Here is a 20021-nt window from a genome sequence, read left to right as displayed (position 1 = left end):
TAGTCCTTTCCTACCTCATAAAGTATGGATGGTGCCAGGTTACTCCATGGGATACTAGATGAATACCCAATGGACCTATGAGGTGGTCTTCTCCCATGAAATCTTCTCAGTGTTATCCAGTGCAGACTTGGTGTCAATAATTCTTCTCTACGGACGAAGCTGTCTTTGAAGGCAGGCACCGTGTCTAAACCTTTGGTTTCCTGACCCCATGTACTTATTTCAGTGCTGAGCCTAGCGAAAAGAGAAAAGTCTAGAACAGGTCTTTCCAGGGTGTTTGGATGTGTGGAAAGATACTAGTTCCATGAAAGAGTTCTGAGTTCAATACAGATTGGGAAACTTGGAATATACCTTTCTGTCTTGGATATTCATGATGATGTTATCATTTGAAGATTCCAAAACATTCTGCTATAAGGAATCCTGTTTGTACAGTTTTACCTAAGCATAGTTAACTGCGATATCTCTTTTTTGTGGTATATCTAGTAACGTATTGCCCCACAGACCCATGTGGGTAGCATTGGTCAAGGTGGGTCAGAGTCTTAGCTGCTCCTCCCTCGCATGACAGGCCTTCAAGATGCCAGAGGGCAGTTCTCAGGTCCTCTCTTCTCTGGCCACCCATCCCTAGTCCTCCAGTCATCCCCCACCTCACGTTGGTTATATACCCAGCATGAGTTTCTTGATGCTTCCCTGTTCACCAATGCCCTTTGAAGAAGATCGTGTCTAGAACCGAGCCCAAATCCTCCACGATTGACCTGACAAGTAAAGACTAGATGGGATGACTGTTTCTAGAAAACTGGACCCTGTAGTTTTCTTGATGTAACTTTCATTTATGTTAGCTTTTAGGACATTTTGTAATACTGTTTAGCCCATGTAATGTTGTAGATAATTAAACCCCCTTAAGCTTTTACTTAGGAACATTTGCCAAGGAAAGTCCCCATGTTACGTTTGTGGAACTGATTTCTTTGAATCCAAGTATTAGATTTTAAATTATTTCTTGTTAAAGCTTGTTCTTATTTGTTTACTTATTAACCCACTCATCAAATACTAAGTACCAACCATGGTTTTATCTTCCCTTTGATATCTTTTATATCAAAAGAGAGAATTCATCATAAGAACAATCCACAAACTCATTCTCTGTCTCTCTGAAAAAAAGACAATTGTTCTGCAATATTTCTGAGATAAGCATTTAAAAAACCAGGCTGCATAGCCATGGGTCTCCACTGCTAAGTGAGTGCAGCTGAACTTATTTAACTGAACTTCTGATCTCCTTATTTATAGAGGAGTTAATTTCCACCTACTATGTCCCTTGTTGGCAGATGCTTCCAGCGGTTCCTTTACAGAGCTTCTCTGTAAAGGAGAAGTGATTCTACAAGCTTTGAAATATTTATATTCTGTAGCTTAATTGAGTACAGGGTCATTTATGTGTGTATTTTTCTAGGCAAGAGCAGAGGCAATTTCTCAGGAAAGCCTTCCTAACCTCCCAGAGTGGGTCCAATCCCCTTATTATTGGACTTCATGGCACCGCATACTTCTTCCTTGCACGTATTATAGCTGTAACTTTACAATTATTTATGATTACTTGAATAACGTCTGTTGGTTCCACTAGATTGTAAGCTCCATGAGGACAGGAGTCACATCTGTCTTGTTCTCCGTCATATCCCCAGAGCCTCCTATAAATCCCAAAATGGACCAGGTGCTCAGCAAACACTTGTTGAATGAATGGGAGAACACGCTCTTTACTTGGCATCCTCCATTCAGACCAACAGAATCCTGCTGTTGGAAAGGAAAGAACTTTAAACGTTATCCGACATAATTTTCTGTGTGTTGCTGGAGTCATAAATAACCAGTCAGTGCTCTTCTGCTGAAACACCCACCTCCGTGGAGAATGCCCACCTCACCTCTGGCTGCAGTCTGGGACTCTTGTGGGGACTCAGCATCATTCCCTCTCCATAGTCCAGAGCTGAGGACCCAAGGTCTTTGTGAGACGAGATGACCTTTCATGAAAGAAAAGGAGAAGTTTACTGGCAAAGAGGTGCATAGGAGTCAGACTTCAGAACTGGCTCACCAAATAAAACAAACCACTAGCATTTAAAAGCACAAGCCATAATATGACTCTTACCAGGTATACGTTAGTCTGTTCCTGGTGGACAAACAGCGACTGTCTAACATGATTACTGTAGCCACCAAGGCTATGACGCTTCCTCAGACATCAGCATTACAAATGCCAGGGATAAAGGTGTTTTTTTTTTTTTTTTTTTGCGGTACGTGGGCCTCTCACTGCTGCGGCCTCTCCCGTTGTGGAGCACAGGCTCCTGACGCGCAGGCTCAGAGGCCGTGGCTCACGGGCCCAGCCGCTCCGTGGCATGTGGGATCTTCCCAGACCAGGGCACGAACCCGTGTCCCCTGCATTGGCAGGCGGACCCCCAACCACTGCGCCACCAGGGAAGCCCCATAAAGGTGTTTTTGTTAGGGCACCAGAACTAGACAGGGTGAACCTGCTGTTTTTGGTTGATCTCATGGAGCAGTTATCTGCCCCCCTAACTGTGGACGCTGATGCACGTGTTCATGCACAAGGGTGGAGGGAAACCTTGAATTCTTGGGAAACTGGGAAGGAAATAGAAAGTGAAGTCACTGAATAGAATAGAATGTCACTGCTTTTTAAACTCTTCCTTGGGAAAAGTGGGGGGTCCTGGGAAAAAGGGATAGGAAACCAGGTTGAGGATTAACTTGGCATCATGTGGAAAAATGCCAGTAAATTCTGATCTGGTTGGGTCCAAAGGTTAGCAATATTTTTCCCCCATCCCATCTTGAAAAGGTCCTAGTGATGATATATTATATAGGAGTGATATCTTGAAGAAGTACAGCATTCATGCTTTGCAGATTTCTTTTAATTTTAATTTCTTATGAAAAGTCCTTCACATTTATACTTCTTTTCATCAACTCATTCCTCAAATGTTTCTTGAGCTTTGACTGTAACCCAGATACTGAATTAGGTTCTGGGAACACAGTGTTAAGCATAACCTCCCTGTGGAGGACTCCGTGGAGGCCACATTTGGGGAAGGAAATCGGACCCCGGCCAGGCTCTTACAAGTGTAATAGAAAGTGATAGAAACTGAAGTGCAGGATGCTCTGGGAACTGTATAGTCAGGGCGCCTAACCTGGTACTGTGGTGTAGGGGATTAGATGTCCTATCTACTTCTCTGCCTGCCCTGATTTGCATACCTACTGAGTACATTTTCCTGTAGGTAAAGCGCCTGCAGGAAGGTTAGAGCATCCCGTCTCTGGAAATTTCCCAGGCAGAACACCCCAGTAGAACTAGGCTGATACCCTAATTATAACTAACTCAGTTAAACCGTTACCTGCATGTCTGTCTCCCTCATCTGTACATCTGTGCTCATCTGTGAGGGCAGGGAACATATCTTATTCATCTTAGTATTTTCTCATATACTTGGAACATGGTAGGCACTGATTCAACTTTGTTGAGTATCAAATGGAGTTTGGGTTAAGACACGTTTCCTACCTGTCAGGCGCTTACCAATTTCCTCCAAAGGAAACAAAGTTCCAGGGACAGTCATGAAACAGCACAGGATGAATTGATAAATGGAAAGTTTGGGGGTTGCTGAGGAGGAGCCCCCTTGAAGGCCGGCGTGGTCTGGAAAAGGCTTCCTGAGGAGCTTATCTGCCCTTTCACAGGGAAGTCATTTGTGCAGTGGAAGCCAAAGAGGACAGCACTGTGGACAGAGCAGGTCTGCTGGACCTCCCAGCCAGTCAGCTGAGGTCTGGGCATTCTCTGGGCAAGCCTGTATTGAGAGCTGACTGCACACCAGGCATGAGCTGGGGATACAATTCTTGGCGTAGGTTGGGGTAAGAGCAGACAGGGTGTGATAGAATAGGGGTAAGGACAGAGGGTAACAAGTAAGGCATCCTAGATAAGGAGGAAGTTGAAAGTAGTTGCAGGAGATGTTGGCCAGGCTAATAGGTATATGTGGGGTGGACATGCCCAGGCATGTTTAGGAGACTGAAGGAGAGATAGAGGTGGTCAGAGAAAGAGAGAGAGGCAGAGAGACAGAGGCAGACAGATGGATGCTAGGGTTTTCAGAGAACTCTGTGGAGCTCTTTTTCTGCTGCCGTGGTCCATCCACAGGCCTTGGCCTGGCAGAGGCAGGAGCCCGGGCACTCCTGAGATGCTCGTACTGGTAAATGAAACCTAATCCCCACACTATTGGCTCTTGGCTCCCTGAACAAAGGTTGACATTTTTCTTGGCTGAGACCACAGTGTGCCCTGACTGAGCAGTTTATACATGTCACAAGGTGCTGATTAAGTCAAAGTCAAGTGACAGGTGTTTGGAGATGCTGAAAGGGCAGAATCCCCATAGGCTTAGTTGGTCCCTGACCTGGACTAAGTATGAAAAGACCTGAGGCAAAACTCCTGTCAGCTGGGATCAGTGGTGCTTGCTGACAGTTTTCCCTTTCCTTACACTTCAGTGGGATTGGCTTTTTTTTTTTTAATTAAAAAAATGATACCAGTAATTCACATTCATAACTGGAAAAAATTAGATAAGGAAGAAGAGAAAAGCACTGTAATCACACTGCCCAGAAAAAAAGAACATATTGGGTTATATTCCATTTTCTTTCCCATTATGTAGAGTTAAGGGACGTTATTTTTTTATTTTATTTTATTTTTATTTTTTTATCAAGCACCATACCTTCTGAAATTTCTATTCTACCTAATTCAGATTTCTCTGATTCTATATTCTTTTTTTTTTTTTACATCTTATTGGAGTATAATTGCTTTACAATGGTGTGCCAGTTTCTGCTTCACAACAAAGTGAATCAGTTATACATATACATATGTTCCCATATCTCTTCCCTCTTGCGTCTCCCTCCCCCCCCACCCCACCCCCATCCCACCCCTCTAGGTGGTCACAAAGCACCGAGCTGATCTCCCTGTGCTATGCGGCTGCTTCCCACTAGCTATCCATTCCACACTTGGTAGTGTATATATGTCCATGCCACCCTCCCGCCCTGTCACAGCTTACCCTTCCCCCTCCCCATAACCCCAAGTCCATTCCCCAGCAGGTCCGCGTCTCCATTCCCGTCCTACCCCCAGGTTCTTCATGACTTTTTTTTCTTTTTTTGGTTAAATTCCATATATATATGTTAGTATATGGTATTTGTCTTTCTCTTTCTGACTTACTTCACTCTGTATGACAGACTCTAGGTCCATCCACCTCACTACAAATAACTCAATTTCATTTCTTTTTATGGCTGAGTAATATTCCATTGTATATATGTGCCACATCTTCTTTATCCATTCATCCAATGATGGACACTTAGGTTGTTTCCATCTCTGGGCTATTGTAAATAGAGCTGCAATGAACATTTTGGTACATGACTCTTTGAATTATGGTTTTCTCAGGGTATATGCCCAGTAGTGGGATTGCTGGGTCATATGGTAGTTCTATTTGTAGTTTTTTAAGGAACCTCCATACTGTTCTCCATAGTGGCTGAACCAATTCACATTCCCACCAGCAGTGCAAGAGTGTTCCCTTTTCTCCACACCCTCTCCAGCATTTATTGTTTCTAGATTTTTTGATGATGGCCATTCTGACTGGTGTGAGATGATATCTCATTGTAGTTTTGATTTGCATTTCTCTAATGATTAATGATGTTGAGCATTCTTTCATGTGTTTGTTGGCAATCTGTATATCTTCTTTGGAGAAATGTCTATTTAGGTCTTCTGCCCATTTTTGGATTGGGTTGTTTGTTTTTTTGTTATTGAGCTGCAAGGGACGTTATTTTTGAAAGCTTAATGAGGTAGTAGAGAATGTTAATTTTCCCTAAAAGTTTTTTTATTTTCCCTTATTAATAATGGTATCTTGCATTTATATTGTACTTAACAATTTATAAACTATTTCTACTCTCTATCGCAGTAAAGTCTTAAAATTGTGTGAGAAAGGTGGCATCATCCCCATTTTACAGTTGAAGAAACTGAGGCTTGGAAAAGTTAAGTAACTTGTCCAAATTCAAGCAGCTTATAATTAAGTTTCAGATTCAGGTTTTCTGACTCTTAAGCATAAAACATTTTCCATTGAACAACAACTGCTACAACTGCAAAAACAACAGTAGCTTGAGAAACACATACACACACCATTGCCTTTTTTCACTACTAACTTGTCATCATTCGTTAGAACCCTAAAGAAAATGAAACTTACCCAGACTTCCTGAGTATTAGTCAGAGTTACCTAGAGTTTTGATACATCCAAGGTGATTAGTGAAATTAATGAGAATTTTCAAAGAGACTGGGGATTGTGTAAATGGAATAGAATATTTATTTATATTATCCAAGGCAGATGATTTGTTTATAATATTAGGTGTGTGATTTAGTTATCTCCAAGTAACTTGGTCAGAGTTGGGTGAGATTTTTAGATTTTATTGTCATTTCTACTTAAAGGAAAAAGCCAGTTCATTACTTAGAATAGGAAAAGCACAAAGGAACACTGCCCCCTATGCTTTCAGTCTAGCCACCTCCCTTCTGCCTCTCTGCACCCCACCCCCAAGAAAAAAGAAAAGAAAAAGGAAGGAAGGACAGGAAAAAAAAAACAAACCTAAGGGTTCACAGATGAATAATTCCAAGCTGTACACTTCTGTCATGAATTCTCAGTATACTGGGGAAGCTGCTAGGACCTTACTGCTCAGGGTAAACTATTGCCAAAACATATCATCATTTGCAAAAGCTGTAGGAGCCAGAGAGCTAACTTTCTGTTCCTTGAAATAGCACTAAAGGCAAATAAAAGTCCATAGCAAATAAAATTAGGTTAACATTTCTTCAATTTGTTATATAAAGTGCTAAAAGTATTGCCTGATATTTCTAGTTTGTCAGCATCCAGGTTTTGAGAACTGCTGTTTCTAAAAGTAGTGTCTTACTGAAGAGGGACTCTTTTGGGGGAAAAAGTTGTATATTTTTATGAACCAAAAAGAGAAAGAGAAGATGTTGGAGTAGAATATTAATTGATTAATTCATTTATGAACTCCTTCACAATTAGTTATTTAATATATTCCATGTGCTATGCTAGCCACCAGACTAAGTTACAAAGATATAAGAGATGCCTCCAAGACATACATGGACAGTGGGGTGAAAGGCTCATAAATAGATGGCCGGGGCTCAAGGAGTATGGCGCCGCACCACATGTTTTGAGCAGTTGCTATACGAGAAGAACAAGTAGCTCATCACTGTCCAGGGAAGCTGGGAGCTAGTCTCAGATAGGAGAGGATATTTGAGCTGGGTCAAAAAGGATGAAGAGAGGAAGGAAACAAACTTACCTCATGCCTCATCGCCAGCATTGTGCTAGATACTCTCACAGTTGTAAGGAGAATAAGACCTAGTGGGAAGTCAAGAAGGACAGAGAGGTACATAAAAAAGTTCAAGGCATGATAACATGCAAAACATTATTGGAGGGATTGTATCGAGTCCTATTCAGAAAAGAGAAAGTAAAGCTCAATATCGTCCGCTCTTTTTAGAATAAGGAAGTTAAAGGCAAAAAAATGAGAGTTCTGTTCCCCATCAGGCTCTTGGGAAAGGGTATCCATGCATATAAGCACATCCAAAGGAGCCAATTTGTTATTTTTGATAAAGAGTTTAGCAAGGACCTTAGCAGGAGACAGATGTGCCAGAGTTTATTTAACCAAACCCCTTTTGGTTAAAGAAAGATATCCTAGAATTGGAGGAGAATCCAGGAGGATCCACAAGTAGGTCCATTTTTAAGCCTTTCATACTTTTTGCCAAATTGCTCTCTGGAAGGACTGTACCCCTCCCAGCAGCAGCATGTTGGAATTCCATTTCCCTTATGCCTCCCCTGATGCTAGGTGTTCTCATTTTTAAATCTATGGCCATTTGTCAAACAAGCAGCAGTTTCTTATTGTGATTTTAACTTTAATTTGTCTTCTTAAAAATACAGCTTTTTATTATGTAAATTGGGTACCTATATTTATTCTTCGATGAATTGCCTATTTATATCCTTGGCCTGTTTTTCTATCAAGATTTTACTTTTTTCTTATTAATATATAAGAACTTTTTCTATATTGAGTGTTTTAAATATCTACTGTATATTGCAAATGTGTATTTTTTTTTTTTTAAGTTTACCAATGGCCTTTTAATTTTTTTTTTTTTTTTTTTTTTTTGTGGTACGCGGGCGTCTCACTGCTGTGGCCTCTGCCGTTGCAGAGCACAGGCTCCGGACGCGCAGGCCCAGCGGCCACGGCTCACGGGCCCAGCCGCTCCGTGGCACGCGGGATGCCCCCGGATCGGGGCACGAGCCCGCGTCCCCTGCATCGGCAGGCGGACCCCCAACCACTGCACCACCAGGGAAGCCCTAGCCTTTTAATTTTATCTATAGTAGTTTTGCTGATAGAAATGCTAATTTTTAAGTAGAAAAATACATAGATTTTTTTCTTTATGAATTCTGAATTTATATGTATTTGCCATCTCTAAGATTTAAAATATATATATATATCTTCTAATATTTAAAGGTTTTCAGTTTTTATATTTGAATGTATAATTCATCTGGAATTCTTTTTGTATGGTGTTTTATAGGGAAAAAAACGGATTTTTTCCCAACTGTTTGGCTAGTTAGATAAATACTACTTAAAAAGTAATCCAGGGGCTCCCCTGGTGGCGCAGTGGTTGAGAGTCCGCCTGCCGATGCAGGGGACAGGGGTTCGTGACCCGGTCCGGGAAGATCCCACGTGCCGCGGAGCAGCTGGGCCCGTGAGCCATGGCCGCTGAGCCTGCGCGTCCGGAGCCTGTGTTCCACAACGGGAGAGGCCACAACAGTGAGAGGCCCGCGTACTGCAAAAAAAAAAAAAAAAAAGTAATCCATTCTTTCCTACAGCCTTAAAGTGACACCTTTATCATTTATTCAAGTCTCATATGTGTTTGGGTCTATTTCTGGGTGCTCTCTTTTGTTCCATTAAGCTACCAGACTATTTTAGTTATTAAAAATTCACAGTGGTCATGTTCTTTTGTTTTTTCCACTCACATTCATACTTCATAATTGATACATCAAGTTCCACCAAATTATTCTGCTGACGTTTTTATTGGCATTTGCCTTAAATTTCTAAAATTACTTTGGGAAGCATCACCTTCTTTTCAATAGTATGTGGCTTTATTCAATACGTGGTTTCTTCCTTGTATTCAAGTTCCTCAGTAAAGTTTTATGACTTTTTTGGTTGGGTCATATACTGTTGAGGAGTTTATTCCCAAATATTTTGGAGAAATCACGTTTCTCACAGCCGCATGCTGTCCCCCGACCAGGTTCTGACCACATCCGTGAGAAGGACGGACTCTGGGCTGTCCTTGCTTGGCTCTCCATCCTAGCCACCCGCAAACAGAGTGTGGAGGACATCCTCAAAGATCACTGGCAAAAGTATGGCCGGAATTTCTTCACCAGGTAAGCCACAGCCTGGCTGGGTACAGAGGTAGCATGGGGAAGTGGATAGAGAGAATTCTCATGTGTACAAATTTTTTACTTCCTGTCTTAAGTGATAATAAAACCTCAGTTCCTTCAGCCTCTATCAATTGAGGATTTTTAATATAATTCAGTCAGGGTCGAGATGAAGTCAACTTTTATGTCATAAAGAACGAGGCTTAAAACTTTTAGTTAACATATTCAAAAGAATGAATGTTTTGTCAGCCTTTTAAGTGTACCTATCAGGTGGACATGATAATAACATTGGATTTGGATTCAGAAGAACGGATTAGAATTTTATTTCTGCCCCCTAGTAGATTGGGAAGTCATTTAACCTCTTTCTGTACTCAGTTTTCTCATTTGTAGAAATGGAAATAACAGTCTAGCTATTGAGTGGATTAAATGAAATATGAGTCTGAAAGTGTTCTATAAACTCTGGGACACTGAAAGTATGGAAACTTTTGCTGAAATTATGGAAACAATTATACTTAGTCTAAATCAACTTTTCTGACTCATTAAAATAGGTCCCCAAAGGCTGTGTAGTTATCAATACTTCATTCATTGATTCAATATATATTGACTGTGTACCTACTTTCTGCCAAGCACTGGGGATTCATCAGTGGACAAAATACTTAGACTAGTTAGTAAGTCTTCTTTACCATACATACTTCTATGTTTTTTTTGTTTGTTTTTTTGCGGTACGCTGGCCTCTCACTGTTGTGGCTTCTCCCGTTGTGGAGCATAGACTCCAGACGCGCAGGCCCTGTGGCCATGGCTCACAGGCCCAGCCGCCCCGCGGCATGTGGGATCTCCCTGGACCGGGGCACGAACCCGTGTCCCCTGCATCGGCAGGCGGACTCTCAACCACTGCGCCACCAGGGAAGCCCCGTACTTCTATTTTTAAGAAGCATTAACATTTTTTTCCAGTTGTACTTTTCACTAATTTCAATTTACCTTTCCCACAGTAAGTGTAAAAATCTAATAATTTTTTTCCTGAACCTCACTATTCTAATTATGGAAAATAAATATGAGGAAAAGCATATTAAATAAATTATTTATGTAAGAAATACAAAGGTATTATTTCTCTGAGCCTCAGTTGCCTTCTCTATAAAATAGGTGAGTTAGACTAGAGAATTTTTAAAATATGTCACAGATTTAATGGTCCATGATCTTTGGATAGTCAGGAAAAGAATTCAGTCTTCAGGAACTTGGCCTCCTTAATCAGAATCCTTTTTTTGACTTTGGACAAGTATATTGCTATCTTTCTCCCTCAGGTTATTTTTTGTGGAAGGTATAAGTAGTAACTGCCACGTGGTACCACACAGTAGCCCTGGTAACCAATGCAAGAATCTCTACTTTCTAAGAACCAGAAAAATCTGGTAATTTAGAACAGCAGTCATGAACTCTCTAGAGCCTAAAGGATCATGAAGGCAGGACCATATCTGTTTTTGTAATCCATGGTATCACCAAACACTAATTCATAGTGACATTGTGTAAATATGCTTTGAATAGATAAATGAATGAGTTAACAAACGAAAAGTAACCAGAATGGAATAAGGTTAGGAGGGTTTGTTCAGAGAGAGTCACTCTTGAATCAGTTAGGAGTCTCCATCTAAAAACTATCTTAACACATTTTTATTCATTTCAAATAACTGCTCACCAAGTATTACAAATAAAGTCCTCAGAAACTGAATTTATGGTTAGTTAAGACTCCATTATACCCTCCATTTATTTAACAAAAGTGCTTTTTGCATGCATTGTTTCACATCAGCTTCGAAAACAGTTATTGATAAGGCAACTGAGATTCTAAGACGTGAAGCGGCTTTCCCGTAGTTGCACAGTTAGTAACCAATAAAGGCTGGGTTCATAGCTCATTCTGATTCCAAAGCCCAGATTCTTTCCATTATACCCTTCTGTGCCTAGGATTTATAGAACATTTCCCTCAAACACCCAAAGGTCACAGATGTAAAGCACTAACACCTGGTTGTAATTTTTTGCTGTTTATCATTTTAACTGGGGGAAAGAGCTGACTTCAGGATTAAGGGGACTGCTGTCCTTGATTCATGGAATCCTGGAGCCAGAATAGTTGGCCTTAATTCCCTGGTATTTCTCATGTCTCAGAGGTGTCTGCTTGCGCATATCATATTTGTTTCAATATTGCAAATAAATATAGACTCTGCTATCTTGAGCCTCTAAAAAAGAACCCTCTCAAGAGGGTGTGTGCCACTAGGACAAGAAAAGCCACCTGTAAGAGTCTTTAACCTCATAAGAAAGAAGCCAAGAACAATTCTTGGAGGAAAAGTAACAGTCATAGAATTTCATTTGTGATGGACTTTTTTTTTCTTGGCCCTTTTGCATCCACACCAGGCCTCCTCTGTCAGGGTGAATGCTGTGGACCGGAATCCACTCTCACTGAGAGGAGGGAGGCATTTCAGGTGTAAAGAGTTAGGGCTTAGAAAAAAAAAAAGAGTTAGGGCTTGGCTCCTTCATTTGGTCAATGAAGAATTGGCCTTGGGCTTCCCTGGTGGCGCAGTGGTTGGGAGTCCACCTGTCGATGCAGGGGACGCGGGTTCGTGCCCCTGTCCGGGAGGATCCTGCATGCCGCGGAGCGGCTGCGCCCGTGGGCCATGGCCGCTGGGCCTGCGCATCTGGAGCCTGTTGCAACGCAACAGGAGGGGCCGCAGTAGTGAGAGGCCCGCGTACCGGAAAAAAAAAAAAAAAAGAATTGGCCTTACTTGAGGAAGCTCCTGTGGAGACTGGAACTCTCCTTATCCAAAATCTCAGCAGCCTCAGGCAGGTCCCAGACTGGGAGCCTTCCCGGCATTTATCCCATAGAAGCTCCAGCAGTTTGGAAGAGCAGTGCCTGAGTCACGTGTGCATTTATGCAGATAACGTTGCTTTTGTTTCTACATCCTCAGGATGTGGTGATTAAATGTTAGATAATCTCTCTCAAAAGCCTTTGAAGCTTCTAAGAGCTTTATTCTGTAGAAGAGCCAAGATGGGAGTTTTCTGCTTATTCAGAAGCTCCTAACCCTTTCCTGAAACCCTCCAAACCCTTCTTTTCATCCCTCGTCTGCTCCATCCCCAGAGAATGACACGCTCATATTTTTGCCAGCTTCTTCTGAAGTTAGATGGTTTGGGGGAGGGCCAAACAAAGGCTGTAGAAAGTGGTGATATAAGTTGGTGTGATCTGAAGTCAGCCCGCAGGCCTCAACTTTGTGATTTCTTCCAGGTATGATTACGAGGAGGTGGAAGCCGAGGGCGCAAACAAAATGATGAAGGACTTGGAGGCCCTGATCTCTGATCGCTCCTTCGTGGGGAAACAGTTCCCAGTGGGAGATAAAGTTTACACTGTGGTGAAAATTGATAACTTTGAATACAGTGATCCGGTGGATGGAAGTGTTTCAAGAAATCAGGTAGGAACAGACGTATGTGCGATGTGGGAGAGAAGCCTCGGAGCTCCGTCTCTGAAATCTCAAGAGAAAAAAGAAAAAGGCTGCTTGGTCATTTGTCCTTTGCTGCCCTGTTTTCTCAAGTGGCTTTCTGCTGAGTCACACATGATTTGCACAGGTACTTGTAGGGAAAATGGTTTTTGCCCTGATTCTACGTACACCCCTATGCCCTCATTCTGGGATTCTTAGTGTAGGCTCCAGAAAGACTTTTTACATTCTCCAGGATTCTATGCAAGAGGTCATGTTGTGAGTGTGTGCAGAAAAGAGCCCTAGAATCTTAAAAAGATGGAGAACTGCTGCCTTAGACCTCAACCTGCTTCTTCTCTCTCAAGACCTTGTAGCAGATGCCGGCGTGGCATGAGAGTAGCCTCTTCATAGACATTTCTGTGATATGTTCTGATTTCTAAAAAAGAAGAAAAAAACAGACAAGCCATTTACAGACTTAGAAACATTCACTGTTATTACCTGTAGCACGTGACTCGCAGCTGACCCTAACACAGCAGCGCGTAGGAGGACATCACAGTTGAGACCCTGGACCGTGTCTGGATATGTACAGAACTGTTAGCGTTTCCCTCACTGGGCACCAGGCGCCCAGGGTGCAGGCTGGGTCAGCCCTTCTCACTAACACCCGGGCTCAGGCTCCTCTCTCCTCTGGTTCTGTTGTTGTTGTCACAGAATGGACTCATAACTTAGAAACAAAGATAATAAAGAGGGAGGTAATATTATGCTATAGCTGTCTAGTTAGCTTTTTTTCTGATCCAGACCCAGATTTTTGGCTGGGTCCTTCTCAAGGCATCCAGCAAGCTTTGAAGGAATTGGGCTGCAGGACTTATTTAAAGTCTCTCTCTGGAGAGCAGGTAGTGGACGAGTGGATGGAGCATGGCCACAGTGACCCTCAGTGCCTGGAGTCTCCCTTTGTCAAAATTCTGGCCCCGTGGCTTTTCTTCCTTATGCTTTTTCACCATCTGTGAGAACTTTGGGTCTAGTATGGATGATCGTAAATGATGTCTGAGATAATTAGAAAAAGAGAGGCCTGGGATTGAGGAGAGGGTGGGTGTAGGAAAGCGGAGGGTGGGGTCCGGGGGGCGCAGAGCAGAGCAGAAGATTTTGTGGTGAGGCTTCAGAGAGAGAACAGACCCTTAGGCAAAGTAAACCCCGACTCTGCGCCGCATCCGGCATGTACCAGGAGAGAGGCGGGATGCTGAGGTATGCATGGGACGGGCCCTGTGCTCTGTGCTCAGAGGAGGAAGTCAGCAGCTCCACGTTTTATAATCAGAAAGTCTGAGCATTTAGATGGAAGACCGGGGAGGGGGGGAAATCTTCTGGAGTAGATATAGCATCTGCAGTCAAGTGAAAAAAATTTAAGAGGCTTCAAGTTGAAAGTTGTGGGAGACGGAGGCCAACCCTGGTATGTGTCTAGAGAGCAGGAAATGGTAAATGGGTATTAACTGTATCCTCCTCATGTTGACTAAGTGGGAATGTACTCTGTGTATTTCATCCGCTGTCTTCAGTGCTGAGTGGCATGATTAAACCCTGGGTTGGGTCTGGTGACAAATAGTAGATGAGAGGTAGTACCTTTCCTTTTGGTAGGCCATCAGCTTTAGGCAAAGTTCTTTTTATGGAAGAATTGACAGCCTCATCAAGACTGAAGGGTCTTCAGATAACTGTCTTGCTCAGCCTTCTTACCTCAAGAGTCCCCAGCCTTTTTTCCCTGAATCAAGATTATTGAGGACAAGAGATGCGGCCAGAGAGGGAAGGGGGAGGGCAGGAGATAGAGGGGCGGGGCTTGGCATTGCACCCACATGGGCCCTGCTCTGAGTCATCAGGCACTGGTGGAGACTGAACACTGGATCTGGCTCAATAGGTCGGAATAGCTGGCCTCTGCCATTTGGGGCACATGGCCCCCTGTTCTACTCTGAGGCTCTCCATCAGTGTTTTGCAAAGAGTTCTTCCTCTGTTTCACCTGAAACCTCCTCTGCTCTGGTTTCAGCCCATTCTGTCCGTGTTTCCCTCCTGATTTGGAAATCGGATTTCCGTACCTAGCAGCTTATTTATTTATTAACTTATTTATTAGGCTTCAAACTGGAATGGTTAGTCCATAAATCACAGGGAAGCGGGATGGAGAGGGCAGGGCTTGTGTCAGCCAGCCTCCCCAGGATCCTGTCTCCCGCCTGACCCTGGGGATGTTTCTCCCCCATGAGCCCAACCCCCATTGGCTGGATGCAGTGACAGGCTGACCGAGGGCAGACTCACGGGGCTCAACTGTGGCCGTTTCTCAAGGATCTAATCCTCCAACTGATCAAGTACGGATGAAATTAGATCTCCAAATAGACCCCTCATAATTTGTCAGCCTTCAATCTTTCTTCCAGCATGTGAGGAAAAAAGAAACTCTGTTACCTTTCCCAGGGCTTGCGGCTCATTTTTGCAGACGGTTCTCGCATCATCTTTCGACTGAGCGGCACCGGGAGTGCAGGCGCCACCGTTCGACTGTACGTCGACAGCTATGAGAAGGACATCGCCAAGATCTACCAGGACCCCCAGGTAATGCCCAGGCCCTGCGCCCCGGCTAGTTCTTTCTGTTGGAGGGAAGGGTAGTGGCTCCATTGCGCCTGTCATCACAACCCGTTTCTCAAATGATCAGACAGGTGGGCTCACTTTCCTCCACGTCTTCTTCAGTGCATCAGAAAGCAATAATAGCTAATAATTATCTGAGCATTTTCTATTCACCAAGCTCTGTTCTAAACCCATTACCCAATGGATATACTCATTTCATTCTCAAATCTGTTATTCTTATCTATTAATACCCCTTCTACAGATAAGGAAACGGAGGCTCAGAAAGGTTAAATAATAGTTAATAGGTTCACACGCCTGGTTAAGTGGCAGATTCAAGAGAACTAATCTTTCAGATCAGCCCCTGATCTGGTATTCTGGTCTGTCACTGATTATTTGCCACTTTGCTTGGTCTCATCACCTGCCCTGGCAGAACATACACTGGCTCTAGATTTGGTCAGGGCTAGGGGGTAAGCAGGGAGAGACTGTTTCGTGGCCCAGAAAGAAAGGTCTTTATGGGAGAGTCTTCGGACTTGCAACCTGTATTTTGGGGTCCCAGCCCCACCCAGAGTGTCTCCAGAGGTATGTTAGAGTGAGGAGGGGCCCTAGGAACCAGAGGTGGAACAGAGAACTTGGAGGACAACCACCCAAATGGGGAAGCAGGGACGCACAGGGGAGAGTTTCCCCACGGGTGTTCCTTGTTTTGGAAACTGCTCCCCAACCAGAGCTCCAGAGCCAAAACCAGTTTAGGAAGTGCTGGGGTACGTTAGCCCCGTCTTAGCAGCTCACAACACACACCTCGCCTTCAAGCTCGGAGCAGACTTGCAGTACGTATGCCAGTTCGCCATGTCTATTCTCCCACAAAGCCTTTTTCCTTCTGACACCTAATTAGAATCCTGTGAAACTCATTTGGAAACCCCTGGCATAGTGATTTTGATCTCTCTAATCCATTTTGGAGTTAAATCTTGTTTTAAATTCAGTTCCTTTATAACTGTGTGTCCCTGGGTAAGTCTTTTCAATGTTCTGAGCTTTGGTTTCTTTGTCTGTAAAATGGCAGAATGCTACTTACCTCACAGAGTTGTCACCGGGATTTAAGGAGATAATGAAGGCAAAATTCTGAACACTGCCTGACATATGGAACTAGCTTTTGAGGAAAAGTGGCTCTTACAACTGTTTTTATTACAAAAAGAGAGAAATGAAAGGGTGCTTCAAGTTTACAGTTTTTCCAGTGGCCAGGCATTAGCTCCAGTTATCGCCAGATTGCTGTGGTGTTGAGACATCCCTAAAACTAAAATCAAAGGCGATGGTGTCCACATTGTAGATCCACAGAATAATAGCACAAGAGCAAAAGAGGAAGGAAGTTGTGTTTCTCTGTCTTAATACCTGACACATGGTAAATACAAAGAATGAGTGAGAGTTGTTTCGTCTGAACCATAGTCCTCAGGAAGTGGGAGGGCCCTGAAGGATGCAAGGTGCCCACATGCCCAGGTGTACCACCGTTCTATCTGGGGACGTGCCTTTCCCCTGGGCCTCAGCCTCAGCACTTCATTGGGACTGTTGGAGCCCCAAGGGGGATGGCAAGTGGTATGTCAGTGCGTGCAGTGGTTCTCCAACTTTCTTCCAGGTGTAATGAGTTGGTAGAGATTTAGACGATGGAAAGCAACAGTGGTCAATAGAAAATGTACTACTCTTGGCTCTGCCCTTGAATCACTTGGCTAAATCACTTCACTTCTTTGGGTATCAGTTTCCTCATCTGTAAAATGGGCAGTTCAACTAGATACATAGTTTTCTTTTTTTAATATTAAAATATTTATTTATTCAAGCAACAGCAGAATTCTTGTTTTCCCTTAAGTGAGAGGTAGATGGGAGGGTGGTGTATTTTGAAAAGAGTTCTTTGGGTAGAGTGTGGGAAACAAATAGGAGGATGCAGAAGCGGATGTTGAAGCACAGTTGTTCCAGGTAAGAGGGAGGACCTGGTTTAGCGAGAGCTGTGGCACTGGGATGGAGAGAACTGGGTGAAAATGGGAGAGAGGTAGAAGATAAGTCACTGAGGCTGCTGGTGGGTTGGACAACAGGAATATGAGGGAGGAAGGTGTCAAGCATGACTCCTAGTCATTCATTTGCTTTATGTAATAGATCACTGACTGAAATAGGGAATGCTGGCACTAGGTTTTTTTGTGAAGAAAGAACATGTCTGTGTTTTTAGACTTACAGAGTTTGAGGAGCCTTTGGGTTATCGGAGTAGTCAGACATGGGTCTGGAGTCAGACATGATCAGAGTAGTCAGACATGGGTATCAGAGTAGTCAGACATGGGTCTGGAGCTCGAGGCCTACTCAGGGCTGGAGCTATGGATCCGTGTCTAGAGAAAGTGATGGCAAAGGTTTTTCTCTTTGTGTCTCCCTCAGGTCATGTTGGCCCCCCTTATTTCTATTGCCCTGAAGTTGTCCCATCTCCAGGAAAGGACAGGACGCACTGCACCCACTGTTATCACCTAAGAAGACAGGCCAGATGCGGTACATCCCTCCACCCCAGGCCCTCCGAGTCATCTGATTGAAGAGCATGAACAGAAACAAAGTGTATTCACCCAGGCTTTTTAGGATTCGGTTTTTCCACTAACCAGTCATTGACAAATGGTACAATTCCAAGGTATTGCCCATTGATATGCCCGTAGGAGCCATGCGGGAAAGAGAAAAAAAGGGACCCACGGGCTTATACTACCGTCAGTTCCTTTTTGTGTCCTCGTGCACCACTGGTGTGTGGGTGTTTGTCTCCTTAGCACCAGGTCCTGTTTACACTACAGTGGAAGATGGAGGTTGAGCATCAGCTCATGAGGCTAATTTCCATCCTTAGGATCCACCTGTGAAATGACAGTGCAAGTTCCTTTCTCCTTTGTGAGCCTTTCCGCCCATTTACTGTTTACATATAATCCAGCAAAATGCAGTTTCTGGTGCCTTCTCTCCAATCAGTTCTTTCCTCAGAGTGAGACGTGCTTGTCTACAGAGTTCTGCCTTGTTCTGCAGCGTAGTCCCATTCACACAAATATTTTGGGATATTAAAGCAAAATAAGCTACTATTTCTATCTGTCTTTTTTCTTTCCTACAAAACGCTCTTTTGATTTCAGAAAGAAACCAGATTTTTTTAGAGGGGGTGGGTGGTATTGTATTTTGTTTGGATGTCCTAGCTAGAAAAAAAAATGTTCTCTGTGCTTGGTTTAAAATTAGACCCAAGAACTATAATTTCAAATCTTAGCAGGGTCAGCTGGGCCCTGGCTCCTTCTGAGGTGGATAAATTAACCTCGACATGGTTAACTTGGAACAAGGAAAAGGAAGATAGTTTTCAGGAGATCTGAAATAGCAAAGCACCGTCTTGTGCCTTGTGGTGCTGAGATGCCACCCTGCCTGTTGAGGGGACAGAAACAGAACTCTCGGAATCTGAGAGCAGGATTTCTGGCATTTGGCTGGAAATCTTGAGCCCGTTGGCATCTTATTCATCTTAGACTATATTCAGCCCACGAGTGTAACTTAGTAGTTAAAAGCATAGTCCTGGGAGCCAACAGACCTGAGTTTGAATACTACTTGAGACCTTGAGTGATCTTGGAATGTCATTCTCCTTATCTTTAAAATGTGCTTGAAAAATAGTTCTAACTTTGTAGGGTCATTGAGAATATAAAGCAAGTAAGTCTGTGAAAAGCCATGGGCACAGTATCTCATTCATGGTAGGTTATTAGATAAATGGGAACTAGGATTATGTTTACAATATTGTTTCTAGATTTTAAAGAATCAGAAAAACAAAAACTATAAAACAAATATTTGAAATGCATTTTATGGTTTGGAAGGCACTTCCCATAGTCACCTGCCGTGTGGACTGTTCCAGAGAGACAGCCCAGCTCTGCACCCCTCCCCGACCCAGGGTGGAATCCCCATTCCAGGTGGCAGGGTCTTTATCTGGGGTGAGATTTCCAGTGTTGCCATTTAACCGGGGAGTCCAGCCCAGCAAACCGAACTGAGCTTTGACAATGATGAGGTGAAGACGAATACTTGCTGAACATTAATCCTATGCCAGGCGCTGTGCTGAGTGCTTTCCATATACTCTGTAAATGCTCCCAATAACTATGAGGTAAGTACTCTGAATATCCCCGCTTTAGAGATGAGGTTCAGCTCATCATCCAAGCTCGCACCACGGGAGGGTGGTGGCATGTACCCCGGCGGGGCAGCCCTAGTCCTGCATGGTTTACCAATGCTTTGTATTGCCTCTAGTACTAACTGGCTACTTCTCAACTACTTCTAACAGGTGGAAGAAAGGCGTGCAAATGCCCCTGTATTTTGGTGATTAAAGGGTGATGCCTTGGGTGCCAGAAACTCTATTAATTTTGGCATTGTTGTCCAACCCCTACCCTGGGGATATGGATACCTGGGTGTATAGTCAGCCAGGAAACACGTATTGACCACCTTAAGTGTGAGATGCCTTGGGAAGGCAAGGGTGTGAAACACACAGTTGCTGCCCTCCAGCTGCCTGTGAGACTAGCTAGAGGAATGGAGTCCCACACAAATAGAA

The 20021-nt window shown here is 43.5% G+C and overlaps 1 protein-coding gene across 3 annotated transcripts in view; it reads left to right on the top strand.

The window, feature by feature from the left end:
- PGM1 (phosphoglucomutase 1) overlaps window positions 1–18540 on the top strand; it is a 55523-nt gene extending 36983 nt beyond the window's left edge. For all 3 annotated transcript variants that reach the window (XM_033408977.2, XM_004281613.4, XM_049705269.1), the window contains 4 exons: window positions 9311–9446; window positions 12697–12880; window positions 15323–15457; window positions 17873–18540. In XM_033408977.2, coding sequence (XP_033264868.1) covers window positions 9311–9446; window positions 12697–12880; window positions 15323–15457; window positions 17873–17962 — 545 coding nt within the window. In that variant the 3' untranslated portion in view covers window positions 17963–18540. The remainder of the gene's footprint in view (window positions 1–9310; window positions 9447–12696; window positions 12881–15322; window positions 15458–17872) is intronic.
- The last annotated feature ends 1481 nt before the right edge of the window (window positions 18541–20021 follow it).

Source organism: Orcinus orca, chromosome 1 (assembly GCF_937001465.1).
Source record: "Orcinus orca chromosome 1, mOrcOrc1.1, whole genome shotgun sequence".
Lineage (NCBI taxonomy): Eukaryota > Metazoa > Chordata > Mammalia > Artiodactyla > Delphinidae > Orcinus > Orcinus orca.
The sequence above is the reverse complement of the archived record's forward strand: the minus strand, read 5'-3'. Positions and strand labels throughout refer to the sequence as shown.